Source organism: Parasteatoda tepidariorum, chromosome 5 (genome assembly GCF_043381705.1).
Source record: "Parasteatoda tepidariorum isolate YZ-2023 chromosome 5, CAS_Ptep_4.0, whole genome shotgun sequence".
NCBI lineage: Eukaryota > Metazoa > Arthropoda > Arachnida > Araneae > Theridiidae > Parasteatoda > Parasteatoda tepidariorum.
In genome coordinates this window covers 46,107,721-46,124,448 of record NC_092208.1, presented here as the reverse complement: position 1 = coordinate 46,124,448, position 16,728 = coordinate 46,107,721, and the positions used below count along the sequence as shown (strand labels likewise).

At 31.7% G+C, this 16,728-nt stretch overlaps 1 protein-coding gene and 1 pseudogene across 4 annotated transcripts in view; both read right to left on the bottom strand.

Annotated features, from left to right (window-relative positions):
• Window positions 1–10,697, bottom strand: LOC107450217 (protein unc-93 homolog A-like; annotated as a pseudogene).
• Window positions 10,698–13,783: 3,086 nt separating this feature from the next.
• The window catches only part of LOC107450242 (UNC93-like protein), a 40,768-nt gene continuing 37,823 nt past the window's right edge, over window positions 13,784–16,728 (bottom strand). For all 4 annotated transcript variants that reach the window (XM_016065998.4, XM_016065999.3, XM_016065997.4 and 1 more), the window contains exon 3: window positions 13,784–16,258. In XM_016065998.4, the coding sequence (XP_015921484.2) occupies window positions 16,020–16,258 (239 nt within the window). In that variant the 3' untranslated portion in view covers window positions 13,784–16,019. The remainder of the gene's footprint in view (window positions 16,259–16,728) is intronic.

Genomic DNA, 16,728 nt, shown 5'->3' with positions numbered 1-16,728 from the left:
TTTGATGATTTTTATTTTTATTAATGTCACACCAAGTATCGTTATTTACAAGCTCTTTTTCTATGTACAAGAATGTTGATAAACATCAGCTTTGAGATTCTAAAATGTTTGCTATTATTAATCACCTTCGATTGCAATATATTCTCTCCGTGCAGAACATTTCATCTTGAACTGGCCTACTAGGTAACAGACCATACTAATCAGTAGGGAAGCCATCAGGATATTTATTTTGACAGAAATAGAAAGGTAATTAGCATAAGAGTAGCTTAGAAAAGCTCCAAAAAAGCTCCAGAAATATAAGTTTGAAAAACCAGCTTCTCTATCGTTTGGAAACATCAGTCCGTAGAGGGCTAAAAAAAAGAACATAAAACTATTGAATAAAACTAACCAATACACCGTTTATTGAATGCAAGAAACAATATTAAATACATATGTTACATATGTTACGGTAAAAACCCGAAGTCTGCTGAATGCTAGATTTTATCGGCTTTTACCAATGTTTGAAGAAAGTTTTACTATGATTCTTTTTCAGCCTTTTACCAAGTCTTAGCTGTAAAAAGTAGGAGTTAATTAGCCACTTTGGTAAATCATTGGTTCTATCGATAAAACTCAGGATTTACCAGACTTCGGGCTTTTACAGTAGCGCATACTACATACAGTTTCTCGATATCACTGCTCTTAATTTATAATTTTACAGTCTTAGGTCAACAATTAAGGGAAATTAGCGTATGTATTACATACTGCAAATATTTAAGAAAAAGAAAAATAACTTTATCAAAAATGATTTAATTATGATCAAGGTTAATCTCTGTAAAAACTGGAAGCTTCGGCTTCAGTAACAAAAGCTGCAGAGAAGTATCAGATATAAAAGACCTATAAAAAGATATAAAATTTATGAACGGGATGGCTCAAACTTTCAAAATCAAATTGGCTCTCTATAATATATATTAAGATGATATTTCAACAAAAATCGGTCAATAAAATTGAAATTAAGAACGTAACAACTTAAATGCCGGTCAGGTGGCCGAGCGGTTAGAGTGCCCGACTGCGAAGCCAATGGCTGCGGGTTCGAATCCCGCTTTAAGCATGCACGTTTCTCTCTATGTGTTGTCAACTGTTGTGTGTGAATGTGCCCCACTCTATAAGCGGGTATTTGTGATAGTGTGGCGTGGGTAATGTTGCTCGCCTCCGTGACTTAGGTTCACAGGTGCCCACTGGGTAACGTTAAATGAGCAACACTTCCGGCATCTTGCAAGGAGAAGAACGAAAATTCAGTTCCTGCCGTTACGGGAAAACAACTTAAATATTTAGACATTTTGAAAACTTTAAAACTTCAGGGGTAAAAAAACATTTTATGGTAAGAATGGAAGCATTAATTTAATTTATCTTTTCAAAGGCATAAAATGATTGCTGTTATTTTCTTATCTTTTTTCTAAACATTACAAACATTTTCTCGAATTCGCTCACCTGGTATTTGCGACCACCAAATGGCATCTCCCATTCCCCATATTCCTGCTATGACAAAGTAAATGCCAGTTGTCTTTGGCGAGGGTTTCCATAGAAATAATAACAAACAGATAGCTACATTAAGACATGCTCCTAAAATGATCACGGCTATCTGAGAGATGTACTTCACCAATGGTCCCACGAATAGAGACATGATTGTGCCGCCGACACCGAAAAAAAGGGTGACAATACCAACGTGGTGAACACCCCAAAAACATGCAATATATGCCTGGAAAAAAACATGAGTAAAACAGAAGAAAATATTACATATAGTGCAACCTCTTTCTGTTCCACAATAAAATGGCCGTTAATGGAGGTTGGTTGTTCTTAGGGATTACCTCCATTGACTTCAAAATGTTAAGGGACATGATTTTGAGAAGACGATTTTAATTTTATTTGTGTCATTTTATTGGTGCGAAAATGCTACTTGTATGGACGTCATGAAAACCGGATAAATAAACAAACTTCAGTCAATGAAAATGATCGCTACTGATATAATTATGTGTAAAAACAAATTTACCAATTATGAAAGATAGAACTACTTTAAATGAACAATTATGTTTCTTCGCTTAAATCAGCATTTAATTTTATATCATAAAAATTAGTTAGCTTTAATGCTTGTGTATTTGAGATGCTTAATTTTTTTAAAACAACTTTTTTTCTAATTTGACTTTCAAATCTGAAAATAAATCATTGATAGCATCGTCTTTAGCGCACTCTGTGGTTGCAGATCTCTTTCAGCGGTTTTCCAAAAGAGCTCTCTAAATAGGAGCCACTCACATATATTTTGAATACATTTCAATCCATTTATGATATTTGTTTTGTTAGAAATTTTTACATTGATATTTTTTTGTGTTTCCTTAATTAACCTTTACCGCTTTTGGAGTGAAGGATTCCTCTTTCGCTGATGGAAGAGTTTTTCATGGTCTCTCGTAAAGGTTTTCTTCAACACAAAATCTATGAAAAAAATTCCGAGTAATGGCCGTAAATAGAGTTGGTCGTTTCATATAGGTGGTCATTCCGGGAGGTTTCACTGTAAAATAAAGTTTACTGCATTTGTAACAAAGCAGCTGCAGTTAACTACAAAAAAAAAAGTTTTTCCTACCACTGATTTACCAAAAAGGGATCTTGGTTCCTCCCTGAAACCGTGCGAGAACTAGGGATTCATTCAGCTTAATTTAAAATTATTAGGATTCCTGTTAAACATAAAGAAATGTCCTGAAAAAGAAAATGTTCTACGCAAATGCGTTCAGACGTATTTCCTACTCTCAACAGGCTTTTCTCACTTCACTGTACTCCAGTTTTCTGAATTTTCACATTCCCCCTCTAGGGAACGGCATTATGTCATGCAACATGAGAATTTAGAAAGAGGTTTTCAGGGTTGACAGTCCTTCGATCTGAAATGTTAAGTGGTGTTCTTATTTTATTTAAAAAAAAAAATCTTTGATTTGTTCGAAATTGAAGTTGAATGGAGATCGCTTTCTGATGAGAGTGAAACAATGGGTGAAAATTCAACGATCCTTAAGAATCCATTATTGTTAGACTCTAATTCTAAATATGCAGATATCTATAAAAACTTGATTTATGGATTCAAGCAGTTAAATGCTTATTTTTGCCATAAGTATAAATTAAGAAAGTCTCTTCACGCGTGCAGAAGCTACACGTATTTCTGATGTTTAATGCTTCCATCACTGTAATTTGAATATTAAAATTTTGGGTCAGCTTTTCTTTAAACTTTGTCTACTTTAATTTTTGATTGATTGCTATTGAATATTATTCTCTGCAAGTAGAAATTCTGACAATTGATATATATATATATATATATATATATATATAGAAGTAAGAGAGAGAGAGAGANGCCATCTTCCTCAAGTCGAGCAGAGAAACATTGGAAAACCCGTGACGAGTGCCATGCATTGCCATCTTCCTCAAGTCGAGCAGAGAAACATTGGAAAACCCGTGACGAGTGCCATGCATTGCCATCTTCCTCAAGTCGAGCAGAGAAACATTGGAAAACCCGTGACGAGTGCCATGCATTGCCATCTTCCTCAAGTCGAGCAGAGAAACATTGGAAAACCCGTGACGAGTGCCATGCATTGCCATCTTCCTCAAGTCGAGCAGAGAAACATTGGAAAACCCGTGACGAGTGCCATGCATTGCCATCTTCCTCAAGTCGAGCAGAGAAACATTGGAAAACCCGTGACGAGTGCCATGCATTGCCATCTTCCTCAAGTCGAGCAGAGAAACATTGGAAAACCCGTGACGAGTGCCATGCATTGCCATCTTCCTCAAGTCGAGCAGAGAAACATTGGAAAACCCGTGACGAGTGCCATGCATTGCCATCTTCCTCAAGTCGAGCAGAGAAACATTGGAAAACCCGTGACGAGTGCCATGCATTGCCATCTTCCTCAAGTCGAGCAGAGAAACATTGGAAAACCCGTGACGAGTGCCATGCATTGCCATCTTCCTCAAGTCGAGCAGAGAAACATTGGAAAACCCGTGACGAGTGCCATGCATTGCCATCTTCCTCAAGTCGAGCAGAGAAACATTGGAAAACCCGTGACGAGTGCCATGCATTGCCATCTTCCTCAAGTCGAGCAGAGAAACATTGGAAAACCCGTGACGAGTGCCATGCATTGCCATCTTCCTCAAGTCGAGCAGAGAAACATTGGAAAACCCGTGACGAGTGCCATGCATTGCCATCTTCCTCAAGTCGAGCAGAGAAACATTGGAAAACCCGTGACGAGTGCCATGCATTGCCATCTTCCTCAAGTCGAGCAGAGAAACATTGGAAAACCCGTGACGAGTGCCATGCATTGCCATCTTCCTCAAGTCGAGCAGAGAAACATTGGAAAACCCGTGACGAGTGCCATGCATTGCCATCTTCCTCAAGTCGAGCAGAGAAACATTGGAAAACCCGTGACGAGTGCCATGCATTGCCATCTTCCTCAAGTCGAGCAGAGAAACATTGGAAAACCCGTGACGAGTGCCATGCATTGCCATCTTCCTCAAGTCGAGCAGAGAAACATTGGAAAACCCGTGACGAGTGCCATGCATTGCCATCTTCCTCAAGTCGAGCAGAGAAACATTGGAAAACCCGTGACGAGTGCCATGCATTGCCATCTTCCTCAAGTCGAGCAGAGAAACATTGGAAAACCCGTGACGAGTGCCATGCATTGCCATCTTCCTCAAGTCGAGCAGAGAAACATTGGAAAACCCGTGACGAGTGCCCTGCATTGCCATCTTCCTCAAGTCGAGCAGAGAAACATTGGAAAACCCGTGACGAGTGCCATGCATTGCCATCTTCCTCAAGTCGAGCAGAGAAACATTGGAAAACCCGTGACGAGTGCCCCTGCATTGCCATCTTTCTCAAGTCGAGTAGAGAAACATTGGAAAACCCGTGACGAGTGCCCTGCATTGCCATCTTTCTCAAGTCGAGTAGAGAAACATTGGAAAATTTGTGACTAGTGCCATGCATTGCCATCTTTCTCAAGTCGAGTAGAGAAACATTGGAAAACCCGCAATCTGTGAAAACACCTAGTGGTCAAAAGACTGACATTTGTTAAATGAAATAAGCATTTAATTCTTAACTATTTCATAACAAATTTAATGCTTAAGTGAATTTTAAGTGTGCGTTAAGTACTTTTATATTCTCCCTAATTTATCTCACAGTTTCTGCTTCAGTCTTAAACATCTTATATATATGTGTGTAAAATATATTATACCGCAGGCAAATATAATAAGAATGGAGGACCGTAAGACAGTTTTAAATCTCGTTAAGTTTCCTCAATTTCGAAAAGTTTGGAAACTCCACCTTTTGAAGTTATAGCTTATTGCATGTTTGATGTTAAAAAAGTCGCCTTTTTTGTCATCCGGAACCTAAGCGATCAGTGAATAATCAGAAAAAGTAAGTCGAACAGTGAAAATGCAGAAAATCAATATTATTAAACTATATTATAAGTAAAATATGAACCGCGAATAATTTTTGCTTATTCACGTGATAGGCTTTTTATTCACTTTCTGTTGAACCATATGGAAAGGACATGAGTGAAGAACAAAATTAATTTGTTTCTAAACGATATAAACTACAAACACACATGGTAACTTTCCTTTGGCACATGATTACAAGAATTTTAATAAAATCTCTGCGAAAAACGTGGTCACCACTGATGTAAAATGGTCTTAGTCTGGAAGCTTTAATCTATACACGAGAACCAGTAAGAAGTCATCTCCTTTCATCTTGATCTACAATTCTCTCCCCCACCCCCAAAAATATATAAGTTTAACCTAATCGTTGTTTTCAAGTTCCTCTTTAATCTAGAAGTTTTCAACTGGAAAACATGAAGAAATAAGAATTAGACCCATCCAACATAGCTGAGAAATAGGAGGGCTTAAATTCTCGTTAGGGGAGGTAATTTCTTAACGGCTTGATGTAAGTGCCAAATTTTTAAGAAACTTCAAGGCTAATATAATCATTTACCATCACTTTCAGTAATGTTTTTCAAAGAAGATTTTAAAAATCTTTTAATTAAACACTGAACACCTGAATCTTCCTGGAAATGGTATCTAAAAGTTGTAATGCTTTTCCTTATATATTGCTTGGTTATAATTTCTTTTTGGTTCTTTACTTTCTTGTCTTTTTAAATACGACGGAAATGAGTTGGAAATAAATTACCCTAATACTATTTTTTTTAATTTAAAGATGTTAAATTCTTTGATTTGTTATGAGCTCGTGTAATCGGCGTCTGCCTCGTGTTTAAAAATTTCATAAAAATAAATGAGGGTAAAAAATAATAGCGTAATACCATTACTTTTGTTTTTAAATAATTGTGTTTTTGTTACAATGTTACTTATTTCCATAACAATGCATTCGAATGTATTCTGCGAGCATGTTCTTATCAATAAATTTGAGATAAAATTCGATTCGATTTGTAGGTTATTGACGAATATAAAAAGCAATGATCACTTTTGTTTTATAATTGATAACTTGGTTTAATCTATTGGTGATTAAAAACACTTGACGAAAGAAAAAGGTAATAAAAGTAAAGACTGTTAGTTTTGATTTTTAGTTGGTTTATGCCTTATGCGGCATTTCTAAAAGTGATAAGTCGCCTCTATAAAATTAGGTAAATTTAAACCACATTTCTTATTCAGAACACAATTCACGTTTGTGTAAATAATACTTTAAGAAGAATTATAACACATTTTATTAACAAAATGCCAGCGAATGGGTAATAATATGCTAAAATATAATGATGTATTTTTTTAACCCATTTTTATAGCGTGAAAACATAGAAAAGTCTAACGTTTTAAAAAAATCTTTGTGAAAAAGCCTAAAAACAATAGTCTGTACATGATTATTTTCAACAGTTAAAAATCAATATTTTTGTTGTATTTTGGTGCATCTAAACGAGGAAAGTCATTGCTATATGCCACACGTTTTATATTTGAATCTCGTAGAGTAAGAATTAATTCAAGTAAAATATAAATCACTTTACATACAGCAGTGTTTCCCAAAGTGTGGTACGCGTACCCCCAGGGGTACGGGAACAGTTTAGCGGGGGTACGCGTTCTTATGTGAAATATCTTACAACAAACGAAAATTTAAAAACAAAGCTAGCCATTAAAATTTACGATTGCGTATTTTTCTATTGGCTATTTTTCGAAGATTACAGAGTTAACTAGGAGGCTTCGCCCCCTGCTCGCTGGTGCTCACCAACCCCCGGAACTGCCTTCGCAGTTCATTTCGGATTGCTTCGCAATCCGATGCTCGCTTTGCTCGCTCATTGGATACGTTCTTAACGTCTAGCTTTTGTATACTTTTTTGAACACTGAAGTTCCGAAAACTTTTCACTGTAGAAAATTCTAAACCTGTGCATTTCAATATTAATTTGAAATTGCAAACAGTTCACATATTTTTCTTAATCACACTATTCTAAATTTCAGTTGTTGAGAAAAGTAACTGTTGTAAGTTTTGTTTTAAAGTCTTTCCCACCAGAGGGCTAAACCCACGTGTTGTAAAACAATATGAAATAGTACTGAACGCCGGATGTAAAGCATCGGCTTCGATGAAGATAATTTTGTGAGAATTTTTTTGATAATTCGGTGAGAATTCACCCGATTAGACATATGATATGCTCACTACGTGCTCCTGCGCGCCGAAGCCTATCAATTAAAACGTATTAGCATTTTATATAATATAGATTAGCCATATGATGCTCACTACATGCTCTTGCGCGCCGAATCCTATCAATTAAAAATGAAAACTGTTGACACAACGCGAGAAAAGAAATATCATCGGTTTTATTGATACATACGTATTAGCGTTTTATATAATATAGATAGATAATTGGTGGTGCCAACAGCCAGTTGTGATTTTTAACTTTAACAACATCCATGCCAGAAGGATTGTTGCATGCGGAAGAAGAGCAATTATTGGAATTGACATCAGACGGATTCTTGAAAAATAAACGAGGAGTGTACTTTAACATCATTCTGGCTGCAAATGCAAAATAAGTATCCAGTCTTAGCCGAAAAAGTTGTGAAATATATTTTGCCTTTTCCAACTTCATATTTATGCGAAGTCGCTTTTTCAGCATTCGTGGGCATTAAGTCGAAAAAAAGAAATAGATTATTGGACGTGGAATCGCATCTCAGACTAAAATTGACCACAAGAGAACCGAATTATGATGAACAGTTGTCACAGTAAAAACAATATCATCCTTTTCACTGATGCAAATAAACTTATTTATAAAACTTTGAACGAAAGAAAAATACACACTTTTATAAAAATACATTCATTTTTTTACTAGTGGTACACGGCATTACGAAAAATTTAGAAAGGGTCCACAGCAGTCATGAGTTTGGGAAACACTGACATTATATATGCGCAATAGACATTAGAAAATATGTGTTTTGGGTCCTTTTTACGCATTTGTGAACTTTAAAAGTTACACATAAACTTTAAACGTTCAAGATATTGCACCTCACATAAGCTTTCAATGTAACGTTAAATTACTATGTTAGTATTTTTATAATTGGAAAGATATTATTTTTTGTTTTAAACATTATTTCCAGTAACAGTAACCCATATATTTTAAACGGCAACTGAATAATTTGAAACTATATTTATTTAATCAATTTTAAAAACCTAATCTGGCTATTAAGTATTGGATAACAAAAAAAGCCCATTTAACTCACCTGGGTAACTTCATTTAAATAGAATGGACCCTCCATTCCAACATAAATAGAAATAGGAACTAACAGAATTTGATGCGGATTTCTCAGATGCTTTACAGCGGACAGAAATTGGTTCAAAATGAATTTGCCTCCACTACCTTCTTTCAAATCGTTCTTCAAAGGATCCAAAAACAAACCAAGGATGAGTGCCGAAAGAATTCCCAAAATGGTAAAGGTACCGACCAAAAGCAGTCTTTGGCTCTCCAGAGGAGGATCCAAATTGGAATTCGTGTCATTATCGTAAGGCTTGAAGTAATATCCGCAATCATCAGTTGTTGATTCGTTAACAAAGGTGTTATTGACTTTGTTTGGTTTCAAAGCATAGTAAACGAGAATATTTCCAAAAATGTATGTAGATTCCGTAAACGAAGTAAAAACTCCGAAGAAACTAACCATAACTACTTCAATGTTTTGATTAACGCTTTTTTCAAAACGGGAACAGCTTGGGCAGTTACGAAAGGTCCATTCATCAGACCGTACAGTACAGATGTCACCATCATGGTGTCCCATCGCAGGTACAGGTTGGCGGCTAAATAAGGACAACCTAGCAGCGTGCATGCTGTCAGTACCTTCTTGCTGCCGAATTTGGCGATCAAAAAATCTGGTAAGAATAGTGAGGAAAGTAGAGACACACCATTGATGACTGCTTGTGAATCATCGCCTATGCCATCATTACTATTCATTGTACTTTGCAAACCTGCAAGACACCAATATCCAGTAAAAAAGAATAAATAACCTAAACTAGTAATGAATAAATTTCGCAGGATTCTCCTTTGGCTCATGTCTTCTTGCAAATCATCTTCTACGGGAGATTCTTCTTGGTTAACAGAAAAATCCCTTGTAAAATTGCTCAAATGTTTTGAACTATCCTTCTTTACTGAATTTGACATTGTTGAATTTTTTAAGTATTTAAAAGGAAAATACCGATGAAACTAATAAAAACATTTAATGAGTATATATATATGTACAAAAAAAATAAAGAAATTAAATTTCTTCATTCTCAGAATGAAGCAAGTTGACACAATAAACATCTAAATCACAACTGAGAAATTATGTTATCTTATTCTTTTGAACTTATCCAGTTAAATGGCGCAACAAATGTACAAACCACTTTTATCAATGATTCCTATAAATTTAGATAAACGTTAGAATACAAGGCTTAATCTTTCTCTTTAAAAAATGAGTAATGCGCTTCTTTAAAAGAATTGCCATACTATACAAATAAAGGTGTTTCGTTGCTTGTTGAAAAGTTGAAACATATTCCGCTCAAAATAAAATTATCTTCAAACTAAGATAAGATATATAAACTCGTGTCTGTATTTTAAGATCTTAAAATAAATTTTATAACGTTTACACCGTCGCGTATTACACATTTTGAGCAACTTCATCTTCTCTTAAAAACCTCTTACTAAGAGCTGTTTCATCTACCTTCCTTTTACTTTTGCTTTCCGCATTTAATCAAAGAATGAAGCCCAAAAATGATAGTTATTTTTATCATTCGAACATAAACACTTGGATGAGTTCCAATGCCTCTTCGTGTGACAAATTTCCTGCAAAACCATTAAGCACAGGTATTGTTTTCATTTATTCTGTGAGTTGAAACTTATTCCGCACAAAATAAAATTATCTTCAAACCAAGATAAGATATATAAACTAGCGTTTGTATTTTATAACGTTTATACCGTCATGTACAACACATTTTCGGCAACTTCATCTTCTCTTAAAAACCTCTGACTAGGCTGTTTCATCTACCATTCCTTTTACTTTTACTTTCCGCATTAAATCAAAGTATCAAGCTCAAAAATGATAGTTATTTTTATCAATCGAACGCTTGGATGAGTTCCAATGCCTCTTCGTGCGACGCATTTCCTGCAAAATCATAAAGCGCACGCATTGTTTTCATTTATTCTGTGAGTTGTTAAGTCTAGAACTATTCATGAACTTTTTCAATTCCTTTTACAAGGAAAAAAAACCAGTAAAGGTTAAAAAGCATATAAATGAATGACTGCAATAGAAAAGATTTATAAATATTTATAGAGATTTCAAAACTTTTTTTAAAAAAAAGCTGTAAATAAATGATAGAACAACTGAAACAAATTTCGACAAGTTCATTTTGATAAAAGTTAAAATACAATCTTTTTTAATCGAAGATAAAAAAACAAAAACAAGTATCGTTGAAATTTTTAGAATACTACCTACATAAAAGAAAAATATAAGGTAATGCGTGGAAACTTCAAAGCCAATAAGTTTTGCTCGCTCACAAGCTTATATTAAAAGTTTCTATTCATTTTTATAATTATTTAACATGAATTGTCGGAAATAAAGCTGTTAACCGCATTCAAAGAAAAGGTGGAGACATATGCACCTCCGCATCATTTTTTACAGTTTTAAAGTAAACGAAATAATTTCAATATAAACGAAAACATGTTATAGTTTATTTTTAAAAATTATCTTAAAATTTCACGTTTTAAAAGAAAAGTTTCGTCAAACCACTTTCTAGTAGTTTTGTTTTCATATCTTACTCATTTTCAACATTTCTTCTTAAAGAGGTATTAATTAAAATGAATGCAATTTCTCCAGTGCATTCCATAACAGTTTGTTACACTGTAAATTCCATTATAATTATTACAAATACCAGAGCAGTCTCGGCACGTTTAGGACAAGGTTCAGACCGTTCCTAGACTAATGAATATTGAGAAGAAAAAATTTTTAGCGTACATCAGCTCTTTACCAAATCTGAATCCTTGCTCAAAATCAAATAAAGATTAACCTTGAATATCAAATGTTGTCTGAACTCTTATTTCTCGTACTAACTGAGGGTTATCATATCCAATATTGCTAGATAGGTCATGGTCAAGCTACTGAACAGTTTTCAAGTAATTGAATTTCACACATTATGTTGGCATACCACTATTCAAAATCAAGGATTGATTTCACTTATTAGTTATTGACATACAATAGCTAACTTTATGCATCTGAATAGAATATCTTCTCTTTATCAATGTTAGCGTTTTTCGTTTAAAAAAAATTAATGTTACCAAGAAAAAATATGAAATAAGGCATTTTTCAGTGAAATTACGTTTCTATATCTACTAATTTCAGTTTCAATTAAAATAACTTTTTGATTTAAAAACATGTGCATAATTTTATGCATTAGAGTTCAACTTTGCATATAATTTATCGAACGCCATAACTTACATTTAAAAACCAAACATTTTTTTAAAAAAATGAAAAAAGAACTATTGGCTAACAACCAGAAGATGCAACTACACAGTGAAGATATTGCCAATTTGCGGAAGAATGCTATCAGTAGTAGCAAATGATCCATTGTTATTCAGGAGTGTAAGCGTTAACAAGTACAAGGTGTTCTACAATGATCACCCTTTAAGTATATATTTAATATCCCTGTAAAATGATGCTAAAAAAATATAAACACTTGGTGTCTCAATTTAATATATAAACAAGAAGAAATAAACAAAAACGTCACGTATCCAAATAAGACAAATCACAATTGTGTACAGCGGGTGAAAAAACATTTAAAATCTGATTGCCAAAGAAAACAGAGGAGTTGAAAGACGATTATTAGAAACATATTCAGTTTTTATAGGCCTTCATCAAGTGTTTTTTTGTTGTCAAATTTTTGTTGCGTCCACATTTACTTTTTTGTCAAGAAGGACTGTAAAAATAAATATTACAATTATCCATGACGGAACAGCTGTGAATATTTTTTTACAATTGCGAAATGTATAAGTATTTTAGTATAACTAAATTACATTATAAGTATCTTAGATATAACTAAAACTTTCTTGACAATATTTAAAATCTTATTGCATAATGTTATTCTCTACTACTCAGTGTTCAAAAAAAAGATTTCGTACAATTTCGCATACAGTATATACACAGGATCAAGGGAAATAGAAAATATAAACTCCAAATAAAATACATTGCTTTAGTGGTCATTTAATAGAAGAGGATAAGTAATTGTTTTTTGTAACATTTGTTAAATTATGTTATTTTTATGTATAGCTTATTATTCATACATCTCCTGATAATAAAGGTAAATGCAACTAAATTTCTTTACCGTGACTTTAAAAATTTATTTAGCAACACTATCTTTAAAAAAAGAGAGATTAATTAACCAGAATGAATTACAGTTTATTTCATAAATTCAAAAAGAAACTTAGTGAATTAAAAAAAATGTCATCTTTTGTTTAAGATGCATGCCAGATATTTACTGAAAATAATTTTTTAAACTAATAGTACAAAAGACCACATTTGCAATAATAAAACTTAACATTATATCCAGTCCAACATTTTATAATTTTTTTTTGTTATACTTATAGACTTATTTGTCAGAAAAGTTCTTAAAAGTTTTCCTATTCGGTCAACTCATAAAAGGGTTTAAGTTAATGTTTAATACTATTTCAACAATTCAGATAAATACTAATAAACATGCATGTGAAATTTCCAGGAGAAAAAAAAATTTCTGTCCAACTTATAAAAAGTTTAAGTTAACATTTTGTAACACTCCCAGACAAATTTGATTTATTTCAGAGATTAACGTACACGATAGAATGGTGGTCAGGTTACCAAAGTTTTGCTCTTTTTTATTTTATAACACAAATTTTATGAGGTATAAAATAAAATCTTATAATGGAGACCTTAATAGATTAATAAGGGTATATAAAATCTAAAACAAAGGAGATCAACTTGACAAGTTTTTCGACATTATATTAAAAAAAACTATTTGGATTTTAAATTTTTTCCTCACATTTCCCTTCGCATCTAATTTTCGAAATTATACAAAGACAATCTGGATCAAAGAAAGAAATCTGGAAAATAAATGATACATAAAAAGCTTCAAAATTAATTTAAGATGACAAAATTTTTTTAAAGATAAAAACATGAATCAAAATAGCAATTTTCCAACTAATAAAAAAAGCAATTTAGAAAACAATGTGAATTATTTAAAAACTAATTATGTGATTGTTCAACCATTTTGAACACAGTGTTTTTATAAGAAATAATCATTTACAGAATAGGAAAAAAAATGTTTATTGAAAATTGATTTATAACAAGATAACACATGTGATAACATTCTTAAATGATTGTCACAAATAATTGATTTAGTAGTTCATTATACAAACCATTCTAAATAAATTTTTAATGAATAAAAATTCATGAATAGGATAAAATATTATCCTTTGTATTTCTTTAACTCTTTTTTTTCCCATTCTTATTTTTTAGAATTTTTTCTGCATAAATTATGATTCTTTCCCAAATTTTATTAAAATAGCATGAAACATACAATTTTACTGCCAAGTATAACTAATTTTAAATTCCTAACTAATTTTAGAACTGATTTTTTAAATAGTTGATAAAAAAATTAAAAAATCCAATAATATTGAATTTAAACTTTTAAGATCTTTTATTATATTATTTTAACTACAAAAAATCAAATCAATCTAATTCAAGCTGTATTAAAAAGAAATACATGTTTAAATTTTTTCTACGCAATATTTAGATAAAGTGTTAAAAGCTGGGTTAAAATTCATTTAAAAAAGCTTTTTAAAATAAAATAATGCTATTTTACCTACAAACATATATATTTAATATCTTTAACAACCCTCTATGTGCTTTTTTTAAACTATTTCAAAACAACATAAACTAAAACATCATTTAATTTTCATCTTGCAATTAATTTATCCAAAATAATTTTTCATTTTTCTGAATTTTCAATTTTGCAAACATGAAAAATAATACACTTACAACCAATACAACACAGAATTACACCACATTTTTATGATAAATACAAAGCAATCACCTAACTTAAAACGCAAATAAAAATGGTACTCATTTACAATCAGTTCAAAAGACAATTTCAAATAAATAATTTACAATGAACATTAAAACAAATGAAAGTTTAGTTGTAATAGGCAGTTCTCGAAAATGAATTCATCACTTTGAGGAAACATGTACAATAAATGGTTTCATGTAAAAAAAATACAGGATATAGTTATTTAAAAAGTACTCTTACATTAAAAATATTGCAACATTTTTCAAAATTCAAGAACATATATTTGATGATTATTTGTCTCAGATATCAACATAAAATTAGTAGGAAAAAATCTTAAAAAATGGTTAGCATGAAATACATCTAAATTGTTACAACTTTTTATGTTTTTAATTCGTTACAAAAAAAATTCAAGTTTTGAACCTTATTTGATACACTGCCATGTTAAATTTTTTATGACATATTTTGATTCCAGTTTTATTCAAATTTTATTCTTAAATAATATCAAATTGCTTTTACCCTATTTTTAAGCAAATTATGTATTCATATTTTCCATAAGACATGAGTTAAAGTAAATTTCTTAAATTTTTGCACAGCTAAAACTATTAATAGAAGAAAAAAATAGTGGCTAATTTTTCTTTTAAATATACGATTGTAAAAAAAATTAAATTTTTATATCATTTTCTAAATCCTTTAGTTAAAAGCCTAGGATTTAAAATAAAAAAAATCATTATAAGGCAACAGCTTGAAAAGTGTGTAAAATTTGAGTAGGAATTATTTTAAAGTATTTCTTCTAAACAATTGTAAACATAGATGTTCCTTACATTGTTATCAACCTCAATATTAAAGGCAAATACATATTAGGCTGATAATCTTTATTATTGGCAACCTTAATTTTCACATTTTTCCATCAGAAAAATAAAAAACTTGCCTCAAAATTTTGAACAAATAATCAAGTGACGCTCTTGAATAATTCTCTCAAATCTTACAACGTGATGTATCACATTTAATTTAAAAACGTAATTAGATAAAGAATCTGAAAACACGTTTAAATTTTTTTTTCTCATTTTTAAACAATATTTTTTAATACAACATATCAAGCAAATATTTTGAAAATAAATAATTTTACCCTACTAATATTAAGCTTTGCAAAGATTACTTTAATACAATTTGTAGATAATCTATAACATTAAAAATACAAATAAAAAAAATTTCACTCCAGGAAAAATATGAAATTTAAAAAAAAAAACAGTCACAAAAATTTCTTAAAATTTAAAAATTAGAAAAACAACAATTCTACAGGCATATTTTGAAACTAAAGCATTCCATGTTGAAAGCATAATCACAAAATACAGGGAACAAATAGGTAATCAATTTTCGTTCCCACCATTATCACACTGGGTATATTTATGTACAAGTTCTATTTTTATGTACAGGAATGACGATAAGCATCCATTCTGAGATTCTAAAGTGTTTAATATCATTGATTACCATTTTCGATGTGAATGTACTCTTTCCGAGCAGAACATTTAATTTTTATCTGGCCAACCAAGTAACAGGCCATTCCTGTTAGTAGGAATGCCATCAGGATGTTTATTTTGACAGCAACAGAAAGGTAATTGGCGTATGAGTAACTTAGGAAGAATCCAAGAAAACTCCAGAAATATAAATTGGAAAAGGCGGCTTCTCTATCGTTTGGAAACATCAATCCGTAGAGAGCTGCAATTAAAAAAAGAAACACATTAAAAAAAAGAACACAATAAATGAAATCAAATACAAATGTATACAAAAATGCATACATATCTACAAGTACAACGCGCAAATAAAAAAAAGCTGGTGATTGAATTTTCACTTACGAGGACTCGATCTTAAAGGTACAAGTGCGTGAATATCAAATATGCTAATTAATTTAGGCAGATGATATTTTAAATTATGATATCAAGACACAAAAACGTACTTTCTCTGAATAAGCATACCGATTTTTCGATGAATTCGGATTTCTGACCCTCCCTTTTGAAAAACTTGTACTTTTAAAATTCGATTTCTTAGAAAGTATTCGACCGATTTCAATGAAATCTTGTATTTTGTCATTTAAAATTGCATTCTTTAAAAAATTGAATGCTTTGCAATTCGAAAGTTTTTAGACTATTATTAAATTAAATAATAAAAAAAATTTACTGAAATCTATA